Here is a 23,660-nt window from a genome sequence, read left to right on the forward strand (position 1 = left end):
ATCCTGTCTCTATTTCTATGGTCTGCTTTAAATCCTCAGCCTTAAGCACCCTGACTGCTTTGGGATCATTTTGCATCTGCCTTTGGTGGGTTTTTCTTTGGTATCTCTGCAGGGTTAGCGGGAGGGGACTTTGTTGACATCATATCCACAGGGGGAGGAAGGACTTGAATATGGAACCTCCCCAGAGGATCTTTACCTGTAACATCCACCCCCATCCCATAGACTCTGTCAGGGGTTGTTGTTGCAGAATTTGTGTGCCTTTCTAATTGTTATTACCACCGGGCTACACTGGAGGTTTTCACAGTTTGGTGGGGTATTACCTTTATAAAAGGCTATCTTGTCTTCTAATGGTTTCAAGTGAGTTTGGCCTCCTCAGCTCCCAGCAGCCCACGCCTTGTACTCAGTAGTTCACCACATAAGGCTCCAATTGAGATGGGGGTGGGGCTTGAGATAACCTCTAGCAGACGCCAGGGATAGATATTTATTTCACCCATTCAGCTGCCACTGCTGTCCTAAATCTCCACACCTTAACACTTGACAGGCATCCAACTGCACAGTCTGAGACTCTAAGTCTTCGGTTATATTTACTATCAATTTAACAGGACTTGTTATAACCTGAATCTGAAAAATTATAGTCAGTATAATTATTCTCATTTTCAGAAACTTTAAATCCTTTATCTGCTAGTCTCTTGAGGCACTAGACAAGGTGGGTATAGATAATAGCTTCCCTTTTAAGTGGAGGGATAAAATTTTCTTTTAAAGTTCACTGATATAGAGTCCGACCAGTCCCTTGCACCCTCTGATACTCCCTCCCAACTATTTTAAGGGATCCAAAGTTAGAGTTATTTTTTAGGACTCGGATGGTGTTGTTGGGTACTCATTGTCTGGCCCAGGTACTGGTTCCTTTACTCAAGTGTAGTGAGTCCAGCCTTTTTCTGCCATTCGGACTGCTGTTTCAGTTGTCAGCAAGACTTGACAAGGTCCTTCCCAGGTCAGTTGAAGTTTGGACTCTTTTCACGACTTGATTAGGACCCAGCTGCCAGGTTGGTGTTGGTGGACTGAAAATTCAAGTGGCAGAGTCTGAGGGATGACAAAGTAGAAGACAGAGCCAGTATATAGTTTTGAAGAAAGAGATCCTTTGACTCAAAGGAGGGGATTCTCTGAACTTTCCAGGGAAGGGCAGACCAAAGAGCATTTCATAAGGAGAAATTCCTAGTTACCTCCTAGGGGCCTTCCAGATTCTTAACTGAACTATAGGTAAACATTTAACCCATGGTAATTTGGTTTTTAAGACCAACTTAGATTTTTTTTTTAAGGTTTGGTTCATTCTTTCCACTTTCCCTGAGGATGGTGGGTGCCAGGGTATATGGAAGTTCCATGCAACACCTAGACCCTGCATAATATTTTGCAACACTCTGGATGTAAAGTGACTACCGTTGTCTGAATCTGTATTTTCTATTAACCCATATCAGGGAATGATTTATGTAAGGATCGTTTTTGAAGTCCCCAATGCTGTAGCTGAGGCTAGAGGGTATGTTTCTACCTACCCTGTCAGGTGGTCCACAATAACCAGAACATACTTTAGTTAACCTACAGGAAGCATTTCAGTATAATTAACCTGAATATTCTGGAATGGTCTGAGGCTGGGCTCCCCCCTCCCCAGCACTTGCTTTCTTAAAACTTTCTTTTAACTCTCTGACAGCTTATGCACCATTCACTTGTTTGCTTGACTATAGTATAAAGGCCCATACACCCGAAATGCTTGAGGACTAGGTCACACGTGGCCTGTATTCCCCAATGACTCCCTTGGTGCAAAACTACTAGTACTTCCCTCATTATAGGTTTACTCAACATCTGCCAGCTGTCTGGGAGGAACCTCTTCCCTTGGCTCTCTAAGGTCACCCCCAATTGTGTTAGTTTTTACTTCCTTTTCAGAGAATATAGGGATTCCAATTTCTTTGGGGATAGAGGGTATCAGGACCATTTGTTCCAGAGGATAACAGAGGGAAGCCTCTTTGTCCTTTTTATTAGCCAGTCTGTTGCCTTTTGCTTTGAAAGTGTGACATTTCTGATGCCCATTTATACGTACCAGGGGTATTTCTTTTGTAATAGCACACTGGCCAAAATTTGTTTTACCTGATCCACATGGACTAATTGCTTCCCTCTGCCATTGATCAATCCCCTTTCTTCCCAAATTTCTCCAAAGATGTGGACTACACCAAAGGCATATTGAGAATTTGTATAAACTGTACTTTTTCCTCTAACAATTTAAGGGCTTAATTTAATGCATAAAGTTCACAAGTCTAAGCCAGCCAATCATTGGTCAGTGGTCCAGCTTCTTTCATCTTACAAGTTAGCCCATCAACAACAGCATAGCCATTGTGCCTTTTTCGTTCTAGGACCCTAGAAGACCCATTAATGAACTTTTCCCCTGAATGTAAGGGAAGGTCCCCTAGTTTGGGCCAGACTCAGGTTTGGTATTCAATTAAGTCTAAACAATCATGTTCAGAAGTTTCTACCTGGTTGGACCCTTTCAAAAGGAAAGAGGCTGGGTTCAGACTATGATCAACTGTCTGTATTAAATTGTCTTTTTCCATTAGAATCACCTCATAATTCAGAATTTGTGAATCCGCTAACCACCTTCCTGCTTTTTGAAACAGAATAGTCCTGACCTGATGAAGGGTGGTAACAACTAAGGCCCTTCCAAAGGTCAGTTGACTGCCTTTTTTTTTTTTTCCTACTAAGAGAGCAGGTGCTGCCACAGCCTGAACACACTTTGACCATCCTCTGGAGACGGGTTCCAGGATTTTGAAAAGGAAGGCCACAGCCTTCTTTTGGCCTCCTCAGATATGGGTTAGGACTCCCAAGGCTGTCCCCTCATGTACTGTAACAAACAGATGGAAAGGTTTTTCGAGGGAGGGGAGGACTAGAACAGGGGCTTGCACCAATGCCTATTTGAGCCCCTCTAAGGCCTTTACTTTTCCTTCCTTCCACTCTGATTTGTCAGGAAATTCCTCCAACAGTTTTTGGTATAACCATTTGGTTTGGGATGCATAAGAAATTATCCTTAATTTACAATATTTCACCAATTCCAAAAATCTTCTAAGTTCTCTTTTTGTCTGGGGAAGAGGTAATTCAGTAATGGCCTGAATTCTTTCTGGATTTATCTTTCTCGTTTTACCCCTGAGACTGTAAGGGAAATACCAGAGTTTGGTCTCATTGGGGAGATGAGCCACAGAGGATCAGGCTGCCCCTGTGTCCACTAAAAATGTAATGTCTTCTTGATATGGGCTTACCCTTAGATTTACTGAAGGCTCCTGGTGGGTTTATGAAGTGAGGAACCTCCGAACCCCTTAATTTTCAAAATTCATGAGGGGAATTACGGGACTCTTTCTTTAAACTCAGGCATTCCCTTTTGAAATGACCAGGCCTCTCACAGTGATAGCACCCTGCAGAGCCTTGCATTCTCTTTGCCCCCTTATCTAAATAAGCTCCTTTTGCATCTTTATTTTGTCCCTGCTTGTTTCCTCCCTAACTCCTCTCCAATCTTTTCTTAACCTTTTGGTTGACTGTACTTATCTTAACCTTTGCTTTCTGTTTCTGCTTTTCCTCCTCTCTCCTTCCTAACACTTTTTGGGATCCTCAATAACTCTTCCAATGGCTTATCCATCCACCTTTCTATTTTCTGAATCTTCTTTGAAATATTAGGCCAAGACCCCTTCATGTAGCTGACTTTTAACATTGTCTGAGCCCCAGGATCATCAGGGTCCATACCTTAATATTTTCTTACTTGGTTCCTCAATTGTTGCAGGTAAGCAGGGGAATCTCATCTTCCTCTTGGGCTACTTTAAAGGCTTTATTCAAGTTTTGAGATTTGGGTACAATCGATTTGACCGCCTGTATAATGAGGTTTTTAAGATCTTTCATCTGTGCTCTGTCCCCCAGATCGTTATTATCCCAATTAGAGTCTGTGTTTGGGAACTTTTCTGTTCTGCTGCCATTATCAGCTGTCTGGGCAGATGCTGCCTTTCCCACTCCTTCGTAGCTGCCCTCCACACCATTCCTCTTTCTTCTCTTGTAAAGAAAATATTCAGTATGGACATAAGTTTGAGCCAGGTATATAAACTAGGACTTTGGAATTAAGCTGCTTGTTCAGCCAGCCCCGCTGGATTTTCCATTAGTGATTTCATCTTCTTTTTGAAGTTCCTTACTTCAGTACCCATCAGTGGGGCATTTGCACAACCAGTCTTCCCATTCATTGGTGCTTCTTTCAGTGGATACAAGGTTCAATGGAGTTTGCTCTTTCACCCTCTTCTCCTTAGGTACTCTGGGGAATGGAAAATTGTGTATATCTTTCTTATACTGTTGTAATTCTTTCCTCAACTGTTGGTGGGTTGTAACCAGTGGGGCTGTTGCCCTACTTGATTCTCTGGTTCCCCAGGGTTTAGAATCTGTTCTTTTGGGCCCTCCAAGTCTAATGACCCTTGTCCCAGGAGGAGGTAATTCAACAGGGGGTCCCAAGAGTTAGTTTCTGCAGTTTTTGTTTTTCCAGACTTAGTTTCTGCAAGCTTACTCTCACAGTCTAGAATTTTAGCTTTCATAGAATAGAGAGTGGCCCCCTTTCCTTTTAACCAGCACATGGTATAGTCAGACTCCTTTTTTTTTTTTTTTTGGAGAAAGGTGTTTTCCCATTAACATACAGTACAAGGTCTGCACATAGCCTATCCTCATCTGCCCCATATTTTGGCCAGAATAGGTTGGGTGGTGAAATACTTTCCTTGGTCTAGATACAACAGCAGTATTTAATCATTTTCTTCTTGTCTTTTCCCCTGGTGCAATCACTGTCAGTCCAAAGCCTTAACATCCTTTCTAATGGACTATCAAGGTCAATATTTTTGGGGGATCCTACAGATACTCCCATCCCCTTTTTCCCAGTCGACTGACTGCCTCTATTTCCCATTCTGAATCTTGTCTGGGTCTCTTTATCTTGAATCTTTTGCTACATCCATCTCGGCCCTTTTTCTCACGGGAGAAGGGAAACATGAATTGGGACTCCGCACTCACTTGGTGCAGTATGTCATACATCTCATGCATACATAATTAACCTCAGACCCATCAGAATTCCCAACCACCAAGGTAATACTTAATAGCCATTGTTCTTACCTTGGAGTTACCTGGTCAACGAGAGGCAGATTTTCCCTTCCCTTTTTCTCATTCACAATCAGCAGATCTAAATATCTGTTCTCTGGTCACTTGGCTGCCAGAGGCTAGGCCCCTGCCAGTGGAGTCCAAGAGCACTTAAACAGCGGGGCGTACCTCCCTGTCATCCACCGGGGGGTCTGCTCTCTAAAGCCTCAAAATCCCCATCGAGCCCCCAAAGTTGTAAGAAAGAAATCTTCTTCTGGAAGAAAATAAGGTTCACCCGATTGTGGAGAAGAAAAGAATTTATTCTCACTCTTGTAAGCGGCGCGCACGACCAGAAAACGTGGCTGGTGTGCGAACAAAGGAAAATGACACAATTTATACCCCTAAGCCTAGCACACAAGCCCTTCCTGTTTCTCCCTAGACTGGACACTTCAGAGGTTACAGCCTATCTGAGAAGTCTAACTTTCCCGTGCAAGTCTTCCAGTTTAAGATTAACAGGCCTCCCTCTCCCCCATCACATTCTAACCGTTTTGGCTTTTACCTGCTCCTTTTGCCACATAAGGAATGGAATTTAATATTGAATTGTTATTGACTTAGCTCTTTCTTGTGCATTTTTTTTTTCTGGCTATAGGACTGGCTTAAGTTATTTGTTCCTGCTTAACCTGGGAGTGGGAGATTGAGGCAGTAGGCTGCCAGGCTACATTAATTAATATTTTCTTCCTCCCTGCTTTATGTTGCCTTTATGTGAAAACTAAAATGATCCCCGTCTCTTACAGGGACATGTTAGTGTGAGTGTGATATATTTATTAAATTATACACAGTATAGTGTGGACCTAATAAGGGGTCCATGGTTTTCACCTGACTGGCAAAGGGGTCCATGGAACAAAAAATGTTAAGAACCCCTGCAACCCTTTGAAGTGCATCAGTATATTAGAACAATTTTGTACAGAATATCACAATTTTATTCACTATTTTAGGTTCCATGTTAGCTATGCTGTTTAAATAAGCTCACTAGGCAGGTTAAATTAGATAGACATTTAAAAGTTTTTCTTGACATAATAAGTTTCTTCTTTCTGGTTCCCACAGTACTTAAAAATTTAAAATATAGGTACTATTACCATTGTCCTTGTACCCTGATTCTTCTTTGTCTTTAGATTAGCCCCATTTCCCTTTTAATTGAAGTCTAATACTTTTTAGCTTCTTTAATTGGATTTTTCTATTTTTTTTTTAAATTTCTTTGTCTTTATTTTCTTTTTAATGTTACATTAAAAAAATATGAGGTCCCCATATATCCCCCTACCCCCCTCACCCCGACTCCTTCCATAATAACAACCTTCTCCAACATCATGGGACATTCATTGCACTTGGTGAATACATCTCTGAGCACTGCTGCACCACATGGTCAATGGTCTACATTATAGTTTACTCTCTCCCCCAGTCCACCTGGTGGGCCATGGGAGGACATACAATGTCCAGTAACTGTCCCTGCAGTGCCACCCAGGACAACTCCAAGTCCTGAAAATGCCTCCACATCCCATCTCTTCTTCCCATGGAGTGGTCTTTTAAAATTAATGCTACCTTTTCAAAAAGCACCTTTAGAACTGGTTAACTTTAGTTCTGAGTCCCAGGTATCATATAGGCCCTTAAAAATTCTAGGGAGCTATTAGGTTATACACAAAGAGTAAAGCATCTTAGGACTTAGAAATAGTAATTAGAGATCAGAGCTCATGTATAAATATTACTGTCTCAACAGCTTACAATCTAGGCCCTAGTTTTTTTATGAGTATTTTAATAAAGCTGTTTCTAGAGATCATTAACTACAGACCATAGTAAGAATTTTATTTAATTTTTCTTTTACATTTTTACTAAGATTATGTTAATCAACAGGCAAAACATAACTTATAGACTCTTGCCTTGCCATTCCTTTAAAGTTCCTTTTTGTTGAAGATGGGCTGACTGTATACTCTTATAGAGAAGCATCAGAACAAAAACGTGTAACCGATAAGAGATTTTGGTTGTTTTCATAACATCACATTTTTCTAAGAATAGCTAAAACTATAATGATGTCATCATGCAGATAAGTATTAGGATAGACTAGACAAGGAGAACTTTAAAAATCATTAAGAATTTTATACAGTCCCCAAATATATAAGTAAATTACACATTTCATTTCTCTCTTCATGATTTGTCTTTTAGAGAAATACTATTTACTACAATAAAACTTGCCGGGAGGAAATTACCAGGAAGAAACTATTTTTCGAGTAAATGTATGAAAACTTAAGATTTCCAATAGAATCAAGATTATCTTCTATCGTTGTTACTACCACCTTAATTTAATTACATGCTTATTAGAACATTAATATCCTCACCTTATGAATATATTACTTTCAACCTTGGGGGTGATTTTTAAAAACTTCAGAGTGGTAAATGTAATATGGACCTTTGCATGTACTAAGTATTTGAAATAGGCAGTTAATGCCAGATTTAATATTTTATGAATATACCCTTAGTAGTAAACATAAGTCTACACATTCACAATAGCCTTAGGAAATAAATACTGTGATTATGCACAGTATTTTATGACAAACATGTTTTTTTTTTTAAAAAAGAAGTTTAACACCTTGATAAAACTTCTGATCAGAATAAAATGTGACTGAAATTTAAAACATTTTCAGAAAAACATCCCATTTAAACTTTTTCAGTTTACAAAGTATTATGGGTTTTAGTTTTGGGATATATTTTTCCATTGTAAATTAAAATACAGATATATTTATAACATTAATTTTCATAAACGTTTACGTTTTAGCACCTCACTTTTTACAAGGTGAAAGAACCAATTATTTTTTAACAGTTTGAAATTAAAGATACCGTAAAGGTTTTTTTTTAGAATGTTAAAAGTTGTCAGGTCTGAACATTATATTTAAACAGCCCTTTTTTTAAAATCACAGTGACAGGTAAATTAGTAAAATAGTTAGGAACAGACTTAACTTCCAAAACAGAAGTGGCTCTGTACTTTTTTTTAACCACTAAGAATATAGTAAGGCCAATGTAAAGTACATGAAGCCACCCTGATAAGACACAGATACTTTACTCTTTATATAGTGGTCATTTTAAAAGGACTTTTATATTTTTTCACTTAAAACAGATTAACAATTTAAGAAAACTGTGTTACTTTACCAATCACACTTTAGTGATTGTTTGCCACATCATTTGCAAGTATTTGCCATACCATTTAGCAAACAAGCAAGCCCCAGTTAGCATTGATTATAATAGATGAAGGTGGTGTAGGACAGGTTTTTCACTTATAAAGTTACTTTTTGTTATTGATATCAACTCATAGATTTTTAATTACTAATAGCTTCCCAGAATCAGTTATTTACATTGAAATTCCTCAGTTTAGAATAAATGATTTTATAACTTCCCACAACTTGTAATTTCTTATAATCTCTTATAACCATTTATAATCTATAGACCAGTTACTTTACTTAAGACAAATTTCATCTTTAAGCTTACTGAATTACAGTCAGCAAAAAGCAAAATTTATTTCTGCAAACCGTTCTATAACTACATATCCAGTCCATTCTCATCTGACATATCTCCATCCTGATTCTATGAAAACCAGCCATCTTATTTTAGGGCAAAACATACTTTCTTAAAGAAGCTTTCACAACCCATCTACTACTTTCCATAGCCATTTAAGTCTTGTCTTGTATCTCTCAGTCTGTTCTATGAAAAACTATTCATTTCACTATAGGCAAAACAATTTAAAAGATGTTTGTAAAATAAAATTTCATTAATTAAAAACTTACAGTTTTATCATCTTAAAAATTTAACAGACTTAATGTTAATTTATTATTATCTGTATAAACCTGGGAGATTACAGCCAAGTAGAATAAAATTAAAATAAATATATTTTACAAAAGAAATGTTTTCTTTCATAGGAGGTGTAAACCTCTTTATTTTCATAATAACTTAAAATTATAAATAACCTTGTTAGCAGAATGCTCTGGGTACTGGGCTTCTAGATTTTTGGCGTTATGGCACATAAAAGAATTTAAGGATACACCATAGGGTAGGTGTAGCAGTTTGGTATTATTTATGAATTCCAAAAATAGATATTGGATTATGTTTGTAAATTGGTTTGTTCCTCTGGGTACATTAGATTGTATTGGATTCAGAGGTTTCACTCTTGATTAAATTATGATTAAGGCTTTGTTTGGGCCACATCATTAGGTATTGAGTCACCACTCCCTTATTAGGCGGGGACTCATCAGAGAAAATAACAAGGCAGAGTAGTTAGTTGGAGTTTTGATGTGGAGCCTGGGGAAGTAAAGACACAGAGAAGGAGGACACAAGGGAAGTTTTGACCTGGAGCCCCTGAATGTGAACACAGAGAAGCAGATAGATGAGGAAAGAGAGAAGGCTCCACTAGACACAGCAGAGGCCCCAGGAAGACAGACAAGCTGTTTGCCTGATAGTTTTCAGCTGGCCTGTGGAGAGAGCAGAGCAGCTGAACCTAGGGAGAAATGAGCCCAGGGAGAGATGAGAGTTATCCCAGCCTACAGCTGATATTGGAAGAAGCTGGGACCACAGAACCTTAAGGGGAAGAGGAAACTTAAACCCTTGCAGATGTTGGCAGCCATCTTGTTCCAACACGTGGCAGTAGACTTTGGTGAGGGAAGTAACTTACGCTTTATGGCCTAGTAGCTGTAAGTTTCTACCCCAAATAAATACCCTTTATAAAAGCCAACAGATTTCTGGTACTTTGCATCAACACCCCTTTGGCTGACTAATACAGTAGACAAGGGGGTAAAGAGTTTACTAAGAAACAAGATAAGGGGGAAACGGACTTTGGCCCAGTGGTTAGGGCGTCCGTCTACCACATGGGAGGCCCGTGGTTCAAACCCCGGGCCTCCTTGACCCGTGTGGAGCTGGCCCATGCGCAGTGCTTATGCGCGCAAGGAGTGCCGTGCCATGCAAGGGTGTCCCCCGCGTAGGGGAGCCCCACGCGCAAGGAGTGCACCCATAAGGAGAGCCGCCCAGCGCGAAGGATGGAGCAGCCTGCCGAGGAATGGCGCCGCCCACACTTCCCGTGCCGCTGACAACAACAGAAGCGGACAAAGAAACAAGACACAGCAAATAGACACCGAGAACAGACAACCAGGGAAGGGGGGGAAATTAAATAAATAAATAAATCTTTAAAAAAAAAAAAAAGAAACAAGATAAGAAAAACAGTACACAATCTGAGACACAGACTGCGGGCGTACTGCCAGGTGAGATGCACACATGGGGCCCAAGTTAGGCCTTTTTAAAGTCTTTCGTCCTCTGCTTTCCTAATGCTGGGGAACGGCCCCAGCTGTTTTTCATTCTGATTGATTGACCCACCTGTTAGCTCTCAGGGGCCCAATGGTGAGGCCTTTGTTTGAAGGTATCTGGGGCTTCCCCTTTACCCTGGGAAGAGTTCCATTTGACCATTGGACTATTAATTAAGTATTAATTACTCTTTTTTTGTATTATTAATTACTCTTATCCCAAGGCTATTAAATTTTTTTAAATTGGGAAATTACAGGACAAACTATTCAAAACAATGTTTATTTCGTAATATTTCCTCTGTGCCTGTCATTTTCAATTTCCCAGTCTAGTAGATAGAATTCTAAGCTAAATTCATATCTCCCCCATCTTTCCACACCCAGCCTATCCCCCATAGTGTCCCAAACTGGTTTTAATGAAGGACTTGAATTCAGTCAAGGTTAGAAGACTCTGGGGATAGGTCAGCTATATAAAGATTGTGCAGGAATTCAGGAAAACCTTTTTTAGTTCTTTTCCCCCTTCTAATAGTTTCTTTAGTCATATTTTTATATAAACTTTTTCAGCTTGTTCAGCTTTTCTAATTTGGACTCTGGGAGTGTTCATTTATATATGTAAGCACTTATTTATTTAAGTTTTAGCAATTTAAATAGAGCTCTCTTAAGGATTTTCATTTGTTAAATTCATATTGCCATTCAGCGTTATGAAGATATACATATAGCAGACAGACTTAAATAGAGTTAGGCACACAAAAACATAAAACTCACTAATTTGACTCATAATTCTTACTCTTTTTGTACAGTTGTTTCCAGATTTTCTATCATTCCACATCTCTGGTTTTACAGCTTTGAGAACTCCTCAGGGATCACTGTTGCCTATAATATGCAAAGTTTCTTGGAAACACTTTTATATATATAAAAATTGTAGAAAAAGTTATCTGAGTATTATTTGGTTAACAGGGTTTTTTTGTTTTGTTTTGTTTTGTTTTTTTAACCAAATAAGTCATATTTAGGAATCTATGTTTTAAATATTTTGGTTTTCATTCAGCAGTAAGTCTCCCTTCCCCCAGGCCAGGTTTCATTCCAGGTTTCTGTCAGTTCCCTTCTAGCTATTCTTGAGGTTTTTCCCTGGGGCATCTAGGACAATACCTTTTCCAGTGTCCCTCTTATAATTGATTGGCTCTTACTTTGAGGATTTGTCCTGTCCCTAGAGGAATAGAGGTTGGGCCCAGGGGTCTTTACTTTTTTGTGGTAGTCTTGTTCTGATTGTTTTCTTCCTGGGGTAAACATGTACACAAATTCTTCATCTGTTCCTAGAGGTATTTTCTGGAAGAGGTAAAAAAATTTCCAGATCAGCTGCTGATTTTAGAGAGCAGTATTGGCCCAATAGAGATACAGAGTTCTTCCCTATAGAACCATACTCCGGCCAGTTTCTTCCTGATTCTAAGTTATATTGAGGCCAAACTTTGTAACAGAAAACAATTTTTTTCCTGCTTTTATATAGGCTCATGACTGAAATTTTCCCAGTTGTTCAAAATACAGCCAAAAGGGCTACTTTTAAGAATGCTAGTTGAGTTAGAATTTTCCACCTTGAAGAATTTCAGCAACCAGTAACCAATTAGGAATACTTGAGCAATATAAATGCAGTTAAATACTAATTTAACAGTTTAAACAGACACTGAACATTTACTATATCTAGGTAACAAACCATTTAATGAACAGACACTTAATATATATATTCTGAATTACTTTCCAGGAGTATATTTAAAAGATAGTCTCAAGTTTCAAGAGTATATTTAACAGACAGACTTGAAGTTCAAGAGTACACTTAACACACAGACTTAAGGTGGGGACTTGAGCTCCAAACAGAATGATACCACCCCCTAAAAAACAGGAAAAGGTGGAGAGTTCAGAGCAAGGAGAATTGTTCTGGAAGCAGTTTAAGGGAACTTAAACTGCCAAACTAACTTCACAATCCACTTCTACATTGGTGACCCACTCACCCAGTTAGATGTCCAGAACTTGGGGTTGGAACTGTTTTTCTCTTTGAAACTTTAAAGCACGGTTAGGGCCTGGAGTACCAATGAGGTAGGAAAAGCCCGATTGCTGAGCTTTTAGACCAAAAGGGTCTATCAGCCACAAAAATCTCAATTACTGTGCTGACCTGTCTCTCTGGGGCCCCAGAACCTCAAGCAATTGGACTCCTTTGTCCTGAGTCGCATCTAGGTTGCCAAATTGATATCAAACCAAAGTAGATTCTTCTTTCTTGAGGAGCATTAAAGACCAATTTTTGAGACACTGGTGTTCCAAAGAGAGAAAGAGACCATTTGTTTGTGCAAAGGAGGTCATTCACCTTAGACGGCCCAAAAACTGCCTCCTGGATCTGCATAAATTCTAATATTTTAGAACATCATGATTTTATTGAGTAATTGGGGTAGAGGTGGCATAAGTTTCTTCATTAATAAACATTAAGGGGCTGAATAAGATGGTACTAAACTAGGGTGAGTTACAAAGTTACAATTATTATCAGCAATCAATATTCTAGGACAGAGTGGAGGTCAGTCACAAGGTTTTCCATATGGCTATTAAACAGGAGGGTGGAGTGGTTATGTCACAATAGTAAGCATATACAAGAGTGAGCCTAATGTATAAGCAAGGTGTGATCATTAGGCTAATGTGTCAACTCGACCAGGTAATAGTACCCAGTTGTTTGGTCCAGCAAGCACTGGTCTAATTATAATACAAGGCCATTTCATGGACTTTATTTATTTATTTTTAAAGATTTGTTTATTTCTCTCCCCTTCCCCCCATCGTCTGCTCTCCATGTCCATTCACTGTGTGGTCTTCTGCGTCCGCTTGCATTATCCAGCAGCACTGGAAAACTGAGTCTCTTTTTTTGTTGCGTCATCTTACTGCGTCAGCCCTCCATGTGTGCACCACCACTCCTGGGTGGGCTGTGCTTTTTTCACAGAGTGGCTCTCCTTGTGGGGCACACATCTTGTGCATGGGGCACTCCTTGCGTGCAGCAGCACTGTGCATGGGCCAGCTTACCACACAGGTCAGGAGGCCTTGGGGATCGAACCCTGGACCCTCCATATGGTAGGCAGATGCTCTTTCAGTTGAGCTACATCCACTTCCCTTCCTGGACTTTAATCATCAGTGAGTTGATTGAAGAGATGGCTGGTTACATCTACAATTAACTGAGGAGATTGACACAGCAATGAGTGATATCTCATCCAATCAGTTGAAGACCTTAAAAGGAGAAGTGATTTCAGCATTCAGAGAAGATTTTCGTCTCTACTTTGGAAAGCCAGTGTCTCCTGGGGAACTCATCAAGAACCTTCATTGGAACCCCTGGCTTGCAGCATGCCCTATGGAATTTGGATTTGTGTATCCCCATAGTAGCATGAGATAATTTTATAAAATCTCATACTGTTTACAGATATCTCCTATTGGTTCTGTTTCCCTAGAGAACCCTGACTGATACAACTTGGTACCAGGAGTAGAGTGGTTCTTGATAAACAGAATCTTAATGGGATTTCTGAAGTGGTTCTGGGAGTTTTGCAATTGGCTCTCTATTCTGATTAGATTCAAGGGCACACTAATCACTACTTCCAATATCAAGAGGCCCCTGACAGTCCATGGCATGAGTTGGCAATAGAAATATGCAAAATATCACCACTGGTATGACTATTTCAATGCTTATAAGATGCAAGGATCTGGGTGAGAGTGTTTTTAACACCTTAACAGAGTTTTCTGGAGTTAAAAGGTGCAATGATGTTGGCTGGCTGTTCCTAAATATGCTGGATACAGTTATAAAAGAAAGGGATGAGTCAACGGCTTCAAATTTGCAACTTAAATGTCACATGAATGATGTGAAAGTTTCTATGTGTGCTCTGAAAGAAAATCTTGTGTGATACAGCCATAGGGTTGAGATCTCTGAAAACCATACTCAGTCTCATTGTATGAATAGCAGAATTATAATGGAAACTAAAATCTCAGCCTTGCAGGGTGTCTGCTGTTAAAGTGAGGACATTGATTGGAAAGGAGTAGAATCCTGAGAATTGGGATGGAGACATGGATTGATGATGATAGCAATGGGGATATTGAAACCCTAAATTCTGCTGAGACTTTGCCAGATAAACCTGTAATGGTCTGCCCCTAGAAGACCACCCAATGTCAAGTTTAAGAGTGAATATTACCCAAGGTCTTGCACCCTATTCTGGAGGGATTTAGTGCATTTCTGGTTGTATGCTGGACAGTTGAGTATTGTTTTTATTTAGAGACTAAGTATGGTTTAAGGTGATATGTATGGCTACGAGGTTGACAAGGCGTGGACTGTGATGGTTCAGCTAATGTATCAACTTGGCCAGGTTATGGTACCCAGTTGTTTGATCAAGCAAGCACTGGGCTAATTATAATACAACAATACTTATGGACTTTATTCACCAGTGAGTCGATTGCATAAATGGCTGGTTACATCTACAATCCACTGAGGAGATTGCCACAGCAATGAGTGATGTCTCATCCAATCAGTTGAAGGCCCTTTAAAGGAGAGAAGATTTCAGCATTCAAAGAGAAGATTCCCATCTACTTGGGATAGCCAGTGTCTCCTGGGGAACTTATCACAGACCTTCACTGTAGCCCCTGTGTATCCCCATAGTCACAAAGACAATTTTATAAACTCTCATACTATTTACCGCTATCTACTATTGGTTTGCTTCCCTAGATAACCCTGACTAATACAAATGTTTACATGAATCTAGAATCACTATCACAATAATAAGCATACACAAGGCAAGCCTAAGTCTAGAGTAACCATAAATAGGCATAAGAACACTCTAGCTAGCTTCAGTAATTTCAGGCATTAATTTTTGCTATTGATAATATAAAGACATTTATATAATTTTGTTACTTTTAACCCTCAGGTAGGTATTTACCCAATAGAGTCAAAAACTTAGGTCCACACAAAAACGTGCACATGAATGCTTATTGCAGCTTTATTCATAATCAACAAAAACTAGAAGTAACCAAGATGTCTTTCAGTAGGTGAATGGGCAAACAGACTGTGGTACTTCCTTACAATATTATTTAGCAACCAGAAGAAATGAGTTATCAAGTCTTAAAAAGACATGGATGAAACATGAGTGTATATTGCTAAGCAAAGAAGCAGTTTGAAAAGACTTACATACCTTATGATCCCAATTATAAGACATCCTAAAATAGGCAAAACTGTAGAGACAATAAAAGATCAGTAGTTGAAAGGAGTTTGGGGGGCAAGGATAGCTGGGCTGAATAGGTAAAGAACTGGGGATTTTTTTAAGGTCAGTGATGCTGTTCTGTATGGTACTTTAAATGGGACTGTATGACATTATGCATTTGTCAAACCCCATAGAACTTTACAGTACAAAGACTGATCCTTAATGTATACAAATTTGAAAAATCATTTAGGGGTTTATAGAATCTCAGGAAGTAATGCAGACTGTGAAAAGAGAATCTAACTGTATTTCAAATGTATGTAACAATCTCACTGAAGGAGATAGAAGGAAAAGGGTACTGACCTAAGTAACTTTCAAAATAAGTATATGAAACTAAATGCAAAAGGAATTATACATATTCACTGTACTCTCATTGATACAGTTGTTTCCCACAAGAGTACAAATTAATAATTTTGATACTGCTATACATCTATACTGGAAATGAACAATTAGTAAATGAATGGCAGAGGGTGGGAGAAAGTTAGAATATTCTGTTAGTGTGAACTCATATTTGGCTTAATATAGACAAATGTTTCATGTTGAAATATTTATAGATATGTGTATATACGTGTATTAGTATACACATAATATTCTGTCAACTGAGATGGCCTAAAAACAATGAAACCTCAGTAGCAAAAAGTATGCCTAACATCCATATTTTGCTTTCAATACCATTCTGTAATGAAAGGAACCAGGGCTCCTTTGAGAAATGGCTGATTCTAGAACTGGGGTAGGAAATAAATGAGTGTCCCCGTCTCCTTCCCGCCCAGTATTGGCAGCCGGTGCTGCCCCTCCTTCTCCCCTTCTCCGTCTTCTGCCTAGCCGTTATCTAGACAGCCCACACTTTCCCCTTCCCCTCCCTTGCTCCTAACCCCTTAGCCAGCTTACTGTCCAGTAACCGCCTACTGTCCAGTAACCGCCTACTGTCCAGTAACCGCCTACTGTCCAGTAACCGTCTACGCAAGCAACAGCACCCGCCGGCACCAATCAAGTCCCTTTACGTATCCCTAGACCCTATAAAACCATGTCCCCTTCTACAATAAAGACAGACTTGTGCCCAGACCTTGTCTCCGTGGTGTTCTTGCTTGCACCGCACGTCCCCTGTGCCTGAGCAGAGAGAGCGAGGGCCCAACGGCTTCGTGCCGACCCCCTTCCTCTCCTTCGACTGTGAGGCAGCCCCCGTCCAGAGAGCCCGCCCGGCCATCCGTGTCAACCCTCCCGGAGGCCCGCTGCTGCCCACAAATGAGTATGGATCATCTTGTGTCAGGAAGTAATGAAGTGCTACACACACACACACATATACACACATACACAAACCACATTCTTAGAGTATATCAAAGGGACACAGGAACGAACTGAAAGCTCTCCATGGCCAAACCTAGAAAAAATAGAATAACAAAATAAAAATAAAGTAGTATTGGATTGTAACTTGAAGTATAAAATAAATACCTGTGAGCATATACTTATATAAATAAATAATAAATAAATAAATGGAGGGAAAAACAAATCTCCCAGGAAGAAATGATTTATGTAGATATTTGACCCTCAAGCAGGCAGAGCATAACTTCTCACTAATTAAATGTGGGCTACACATAGTGACTTTCTTTTAAAGGGTACAATACAGAAAGGGGGGAGGGGAGAATTAGAGTAACTTTAGAGTGGAGAAACCTAACACTACCTCAGCCTGGTGATCAAAGTAACATCACCAGTGATAAGTCATGTTATTAAGAATAATATGTATCCTAACTCTATTCTAATTCTGAGAAAAATATCTGAGACAAATATCAATAAAGGTGTATCCTACGAAATATCAGATAGTTCGCAAACCTGTCAAGGTCATCATAAATAAGGCAAGACTGAGAAACTGGCATAGCCATGAAAACATGACTACTAAATGTAATTTGGTATCTTGGATACCTGGAACAGAAAAAGGACAATAGTTAACAATGAAGGAAATCTGAATAAAGTTTGAACTTTAGTTAGTAATAATGTATCAGTATCAATTCATCAGTTGTACTACATGTACCATAGTAATGTCAGATGTTAATAATAGGGGAAACTGAGTCTAGTGTATACAGGAATTCTGTATTACTCAACTTTTCTGTAAATCTAAAACTGTTCCAAAAAATAAAGTTTATTTAAAAACTGAAAATACTATTCAAAGGCCTCAGAATAATCCAGTGGTTTCTGTCTCTTCTGCAGTTTTGAGAGTGTTTCCTGCCTTGCTGACTCTACTTCACTTTCAGACATCACTTTTGATGGCAATCCAATAGCTCAAGAGTCATGGTACAAACACACTATCCTTCAGCATATGATGCAGCTGCGCCAGCTAGACATGAAGAGAATCACGGTGAGAACTTTTCCAAAGTGTTTACCATGTTTTCCTTAGTAGGAAATTGAGGTGCATATCTTTTATTTGAAATGTTTCTTAGTTTTAGTGGATTATAGATGATCTTGAATGTTTATTTCATAATTATAGTTACAGGGTTATTACCATCTGCCCTCTTCCACAATTTCATTTAATAGAGTTTTAAAATTTCTAGCCTTTCTTTAATCGTTTGCTTGGTTTTCATTATTGCTTAGTATCCAACTAATAATTTACTTTTGAACAGATGGCTAAGAGTTTCATTAAGTTGCAAAGTATGGTGGTTCAGAGCAAGGGTGCTAGGTCCAGGCTGCCAGGGTCTGAATCCTGGCTTGGCCCCTTTCTAGCTGTATGACCTTTAGCAATTTACTTAACCTTTCTGTATGTCATTTTCCTCACAGTAAAATGGAGATCATGGCTATACTCTGTTTTAGGGTGGTTAGAAAATAAAATAAAATAATAAACCTATGAAGTTTATTATTTTTAATGCTGTCTCTTTTAAAGTGGCTCTCTCTTTATAAGTTAGTCTATCTCCATGTTAAGATATTGCCTATATTTACATGTTGTGATATGGCTGTTGGTCTAAGTGAAATGCTGCATGTGGTAGCCACCTCCTTTAGGTACCTAGTGCACATTAGTATATTATAGGCTCCAAGGAATTCCATAATAAAGATAATTGCCTTTGTTTCAGTGCATCTCAAATTTATTTGAATATTTTATTTTCTCAAAAAATACCTATTAATCTCAGTTTGATAACCTCTGATCTAGAAAAATATCCTAAGCCTCCACCTGCTTTCTCTCCTCAGGAGTGGTCATCTAGGCTTATTGCTAAATGAAGCTGTTAACCAGCTTCACAGTATGAGCAATTTACATTTATGCCTCAACAATATTACAGATATCTTGGGTGGAGAGCAAATAGTTAAAACTGTGGATGAATTTGTGAATATCAAGGGTCTTCTAGGATTCTGCCTTGCTTTTTGCTCCAGAATGGAGATCTGGTTCTTTGCCTTCTCAGTTTGTTCAGAGCTATACTATCAGTACTGTATTATACTTTTATGGTGACTACTTACCCTTATCTTCATGACTTTCTTAATTAAGCATTCTTGGGACTTTTCATTGCCCTTCCTAATGATGTTGAGATGAGTGGGATAAGATATGGTGCTAACCCATTAATATAATATAATACTTAATTATATATTGTATTTTTCATAATTTTTCACAAATAAACTTTATTGATACATATTAATAAAGCATAAATCCATCCAAAGTATACAATCAGTGGTATTCAGTATAATCACATAGTTGTGCATTCATCACTTAAGTCATTTTTAGAGCATTTTCATTATTCCAGTAATAATAATAATATTAATTTTTTAAAAATAGGGGAGCAGTTGAGCACCTGCTTCTCACATAGGAGGTCCTATGTTTGGTTCCCAGTGCCGCCTAGGAAAACAAACAGGCAATAAACAAAAGAAACCAAAAAACCAACTCAGGGGAGCGGATGTGGCTCAGTGGTTGAGCGACAACTTCCCACATAACAGCATCCCGGGTTCAATCCCAATCTCTCTGTGCTTCCCCTCCCATACATAGCTGCTATTCTGTTTTCTTCTGTTTAGTATATTTGCATTTATATTTTGTAAAACAGTTTTATATATACATCACCTGTAGTTGTATATTACATGAGGTTTCACTATGTTATACCGTCCCATGTTATAGTTTTTAGCTTTCCTTCTAGTAATATACATGTCCTTAGATTTTCCCTTTCAACCACGATCATACCCATATAATAGCTCTGCTAATCACAAACACCATGATGTGCTGTCTCCATTTCCATTCATTTCCCAAGATTTACAAAGAACCTTTAACTAATTCTGTACAGACAAACCCTAGTGTTCCATTCTCTACCTGTATATTTTCTGGTGACCTATGTTCTAATTATTAATTCCATGAATTTACATAATATATGTAGTTCATAATAGTACAGTCATATAGTATTTGCCTTTATGTGTTTGGCTTGCTTCATTCAACACAATGTCATCCAGGTTCATCCATGTTGTCATATACTTCATGACTTCTTCTTACCTCTGCATAATATTTGATTGCATGTATGCACCACAATTTGTTTATCCATTCATCAGTTGATAGACACCTGGGTTATTTCCAACTTTTGGCAATAGTGTATAATGCTGCTCTGAACATAGGTGTGCAGATGTCTGTTTGTGTTACTGCTCTCAGTTCTTCCCGATATGTGCCTAGTAACGGTATTGCCAGGTTACATGGCAAGTTTATATTCAACTTTCTAAGGAACTTCCAAATAGTCCTTCACGGTGCCTGTACCATTCTACATTCCCACCAACAGTGAATAAGCATTCCTGTCTCTCCACATCCTCCCCAATATTTACAGTTTTCTGACTTTTTAATAGTGGCCATTCTAATAGGTGTGAAATGATATCTCATTGTAGTTTTGATTTGCATTTCCCTAATTCCTAGTGATGTTGAACATTTTTTCATGTTTCTTTGCCATTTATATTAATTTTTTGGACAATTGTCTTTTGTCCATTTTTTAATCAGGTAGTTTTCTTTTTATTGTTGAGTTGTGTGATTTCTTTATGTATTATGGATATTAAACCCTTATCAGATATGTGATTTCCAAATATTTTCTCCTGTTGAGTTGGCTGCCTTTTTACCCTTTTGACAAAGTCCTTTGAGATGGAAAAGAGTTTAATTTTGAGTAGGTCACATTTATCTCTTTTTTCTTTTGTTGCTCATGCTTTGGGCATAAGGTTTAAGAAACTACCACCTATCACCAGATCTTGAAGATGTTTTCCTGTATATTCTTGTAGGAGTTTTGTGGTTGTCACTTTTATATTTAGGTCCTTGATCTATTTTGAGTTGTTTTTTGTATAAGTTGTGAGATAGGGATCCTTTTTCTTTCTTTTGGATATGGCTATCCAGTTCTTCCAACACCATTTGTTGAATAGACTGTTCTGGCCCAGCTGGGAGGGCTTGATCACCTTAACAAAAATCACTTGATTGTAGATGTGAGGGTCTATTCCTGAGTTCTTGATTCCATTCCATTGGTCAATGTGCCTGTCTTTATGCCAGTACCATGCTGTTTTTACCACTGTAGCTAAGTAATATGCTTTAAAGTCAGAAAGTAAGAGTCCTCCAACTTCGTTCTTCTTTTTAAAGACATTTTTGGCTATTAGGGGTCCCTTACCCTTCCAAATAAACTTGATAGTTGACTCTTCCATTTCTTTAGAAAGGCTGTTGGGATTTTTATTGGGATTGCATTGAATCTTTAAATCATTTTGCATAGAATTGATATCTTAATGATATTTAATCTTCCAGTCCATGAAAACAGGATGTTTTCTTCAGTTTCTTCTGGCGATGTTTTGTTGTTTTCTGAATATAGGTCCTTTATGTCCTTGGTTAAGTTTATTCCTAAGTATTTGATTATTTTAGTCACTATTATAAATGGAATTTTTTTTCTGATTTCCTCCTCAGATTGCACATCAGTAGTGTATAGAAATGCTATTGATTTTTGCCTATTAATCTTGTATCCCACCACTTTGCTGGACTTTCCTATTCTAGTAGCTTTGTTGTGGATTTTTCAGGATTTCTGGATATAGAATCATATCATCAGCAAAAAGTGAAAGTTTTACTTCTTCCTTTCCTGTTTGGGTGCCTTTTATTTCTTTATTAGCCTAATTGCTTTAGCTAGAAATTCTAACAGTGGTGACAGTGGGCATCCTTGTCTTGTTCCTGATCTTAGCAGGAAAGCTTTCAGTCTTTCATCATTGAGTACAATGCCAGTTGTAGTTTTTTTCATAATTGCACTTTAAGATATTGAGAAGCTTCCTTCTATTGCTCTCTTGGAGTGCTTTTATCAAGAAAGGGTGCTATATTTTGTCAAGTGTTTTTTCTACATCAATCAAGAGGCTTGTGATTTTTCTTCTTCAATTTATCAGTTAGTTTAATTACACTAATTGATTTTCTTCTGTTGAATCACTTTTGTGTACCTGGGATAAACCCACCTGGTCATGGTTTATCATTCTTTAAATGTGCTTTTGGATTCAGTTTGCAAGTATTTTGTTGAGGATTTTTGTATCTATGTTCATTAGAGATGTTGATCTGTAATTTTATTTTTCCTAGTATATTTATCTGGTTTTGGTGTTATGGTGATATTAGCTTCATAGAATGAGTTTGGTATCATTCTTTTCTCTTCAGTATTTTTGAGATGCTTGAGTAAGACTGGTATTAGATTGTCTTTGAATGATTGGTAAAATTCACCTGTGAAACCATCTGGTCCCAGGCTTTTCATCTTGGGAGGTTTTTGATGACTGTTTCAATTTCTTCACTTGGGATTGATTTGTTGAGGTTCTATTTCTAATCGGATCAGTGTAGGTGGTTCATGTGTTTCTAGTTATTTGTCCATCTTGTCCACATTGTCTATTTTTTGGGGGCATACATTTGTTCATAGTATCCTCCTATGATCTCTCTTATTTCTGCAAGATCAGTGGTAATATCCCCCCTTCTCATTTCTGATTTTATTTAAGTTTGTCAATTTTGTCGATTTAATCAAAGAACCTACTTTTTAAAAAATTCTCTCTACATTTTTTGTTTTTTGTTCTTGATTTTATTTATTTCTGCTCTGACCTTTACTATTTATTTCCTTCGGCTTGATTTAGCATTAGTTTACTGTTCTTTTTCTAGTTCCTCCAGGTGTGCAGTTAGCTCTTAAATTTTAGTTCCTTTTTCTTTTTTAATGTCAGTATTGAGGGCTGTAAATTTCCCTCTCAGCATTGCCTGTGCAGTGTCTCATAGGTTTTGATATGTTGTATTCTCTTTTTCATTCTTCTCAAGATATTTGCTAAATTCCCTTGCAATTTCTTCTTTGATCCACTGATTATTTAATAATGTGTTGTTTAATCTCCATATATTTATTAATTTCCCCCTTTTCCATCCATTATTGATGTCTAGCTACATTCCGTTATGATCCAAGAAAGTGTTTTGTGTAATTTCAGTATTTTTAAATTTATTGAGACTTGTCTTGTAACCTAACATATGGTCTATCTTAAAGAATGATCCATGAGCATTTGAAAAGACTATATATCCTTTTGTTTGGGGGTGCAATGCTCTATAGATGTCTGTTAGGTCTAGTTCATTTATTGTATTATTCAAGCTCTGTTTCCTTATCCTCTGCCCCAGTACTCTATTGAATACTGAGAGTTCTGTATTGAAGTCTCCAACTATTACTGTAGAGACATCTATTTCTCCCTTCAGTTTTGCCTGTGTGTTCCTCATGTATCTTGGATCCCTCAGGTTAGGTATATAAATATTTGCTATAGTTATTTCTTATTGGTGAATTGTCCCATTTATTAATACATAAGGACTTTCTTCATCACTTATAACAGTTTTGCATTTAAAACCTATTTTGTCTGATATTAGTACCTCTCTATTCTAGCTCTTTTTTTGGTTACTAATTTTGCATGGAGTATCTTTTTCCAACCTTTCACTTTTAACCTGGTTTGTGTCCTTAAATCTGAAGTGAGTCTCTTGTAGACAACCAATAGATGGCTTGCA

At 38.1% G+C, this 23,660-nt stretch overlaps 1 protein-coding gene across 4 annotated transcripts in view; it reads left to right on the forward strand.

The window, feature by feature from the left end:
* LRRC49 (leucine rich repeat containing 49) overlaps window positions 1–23,660 on the forward strand; it is a 244,464-nt gene that overhangs the window by 133,874 nt on the left and 86,930 nt on the right. For all 4 annotated transcript variants that reach the window (XM_012522402.4, XM_058294430.2, XM_071214267.1 and 1 more), the window contains one exon: window positions 17,912–18,059. In XM_012522402.4, the coding sequence (XP_012377856.2) occupies window positions 17,912–18,059 (148 nt within the window). The remainder of the gene's footprint in view (window positions 1–17,911; window positions 18,060–23,660) is intronic.

This window comes from Dasypus novemcinctus, chromosome 3 (assembly GCF_030445035.2).
Source record: "Dasypus novemcinctus isolate mDasNov1 chromosome 3, mDasNov1.1.hap2, whole genome shotgun sequence".
NCBI classification, from domain to species: Eukaryota; Metazoa; Chordata; class Mammalia; order Cingulata; family Dasypodidae; genus Dasypus; species Dasypus novemcinctus.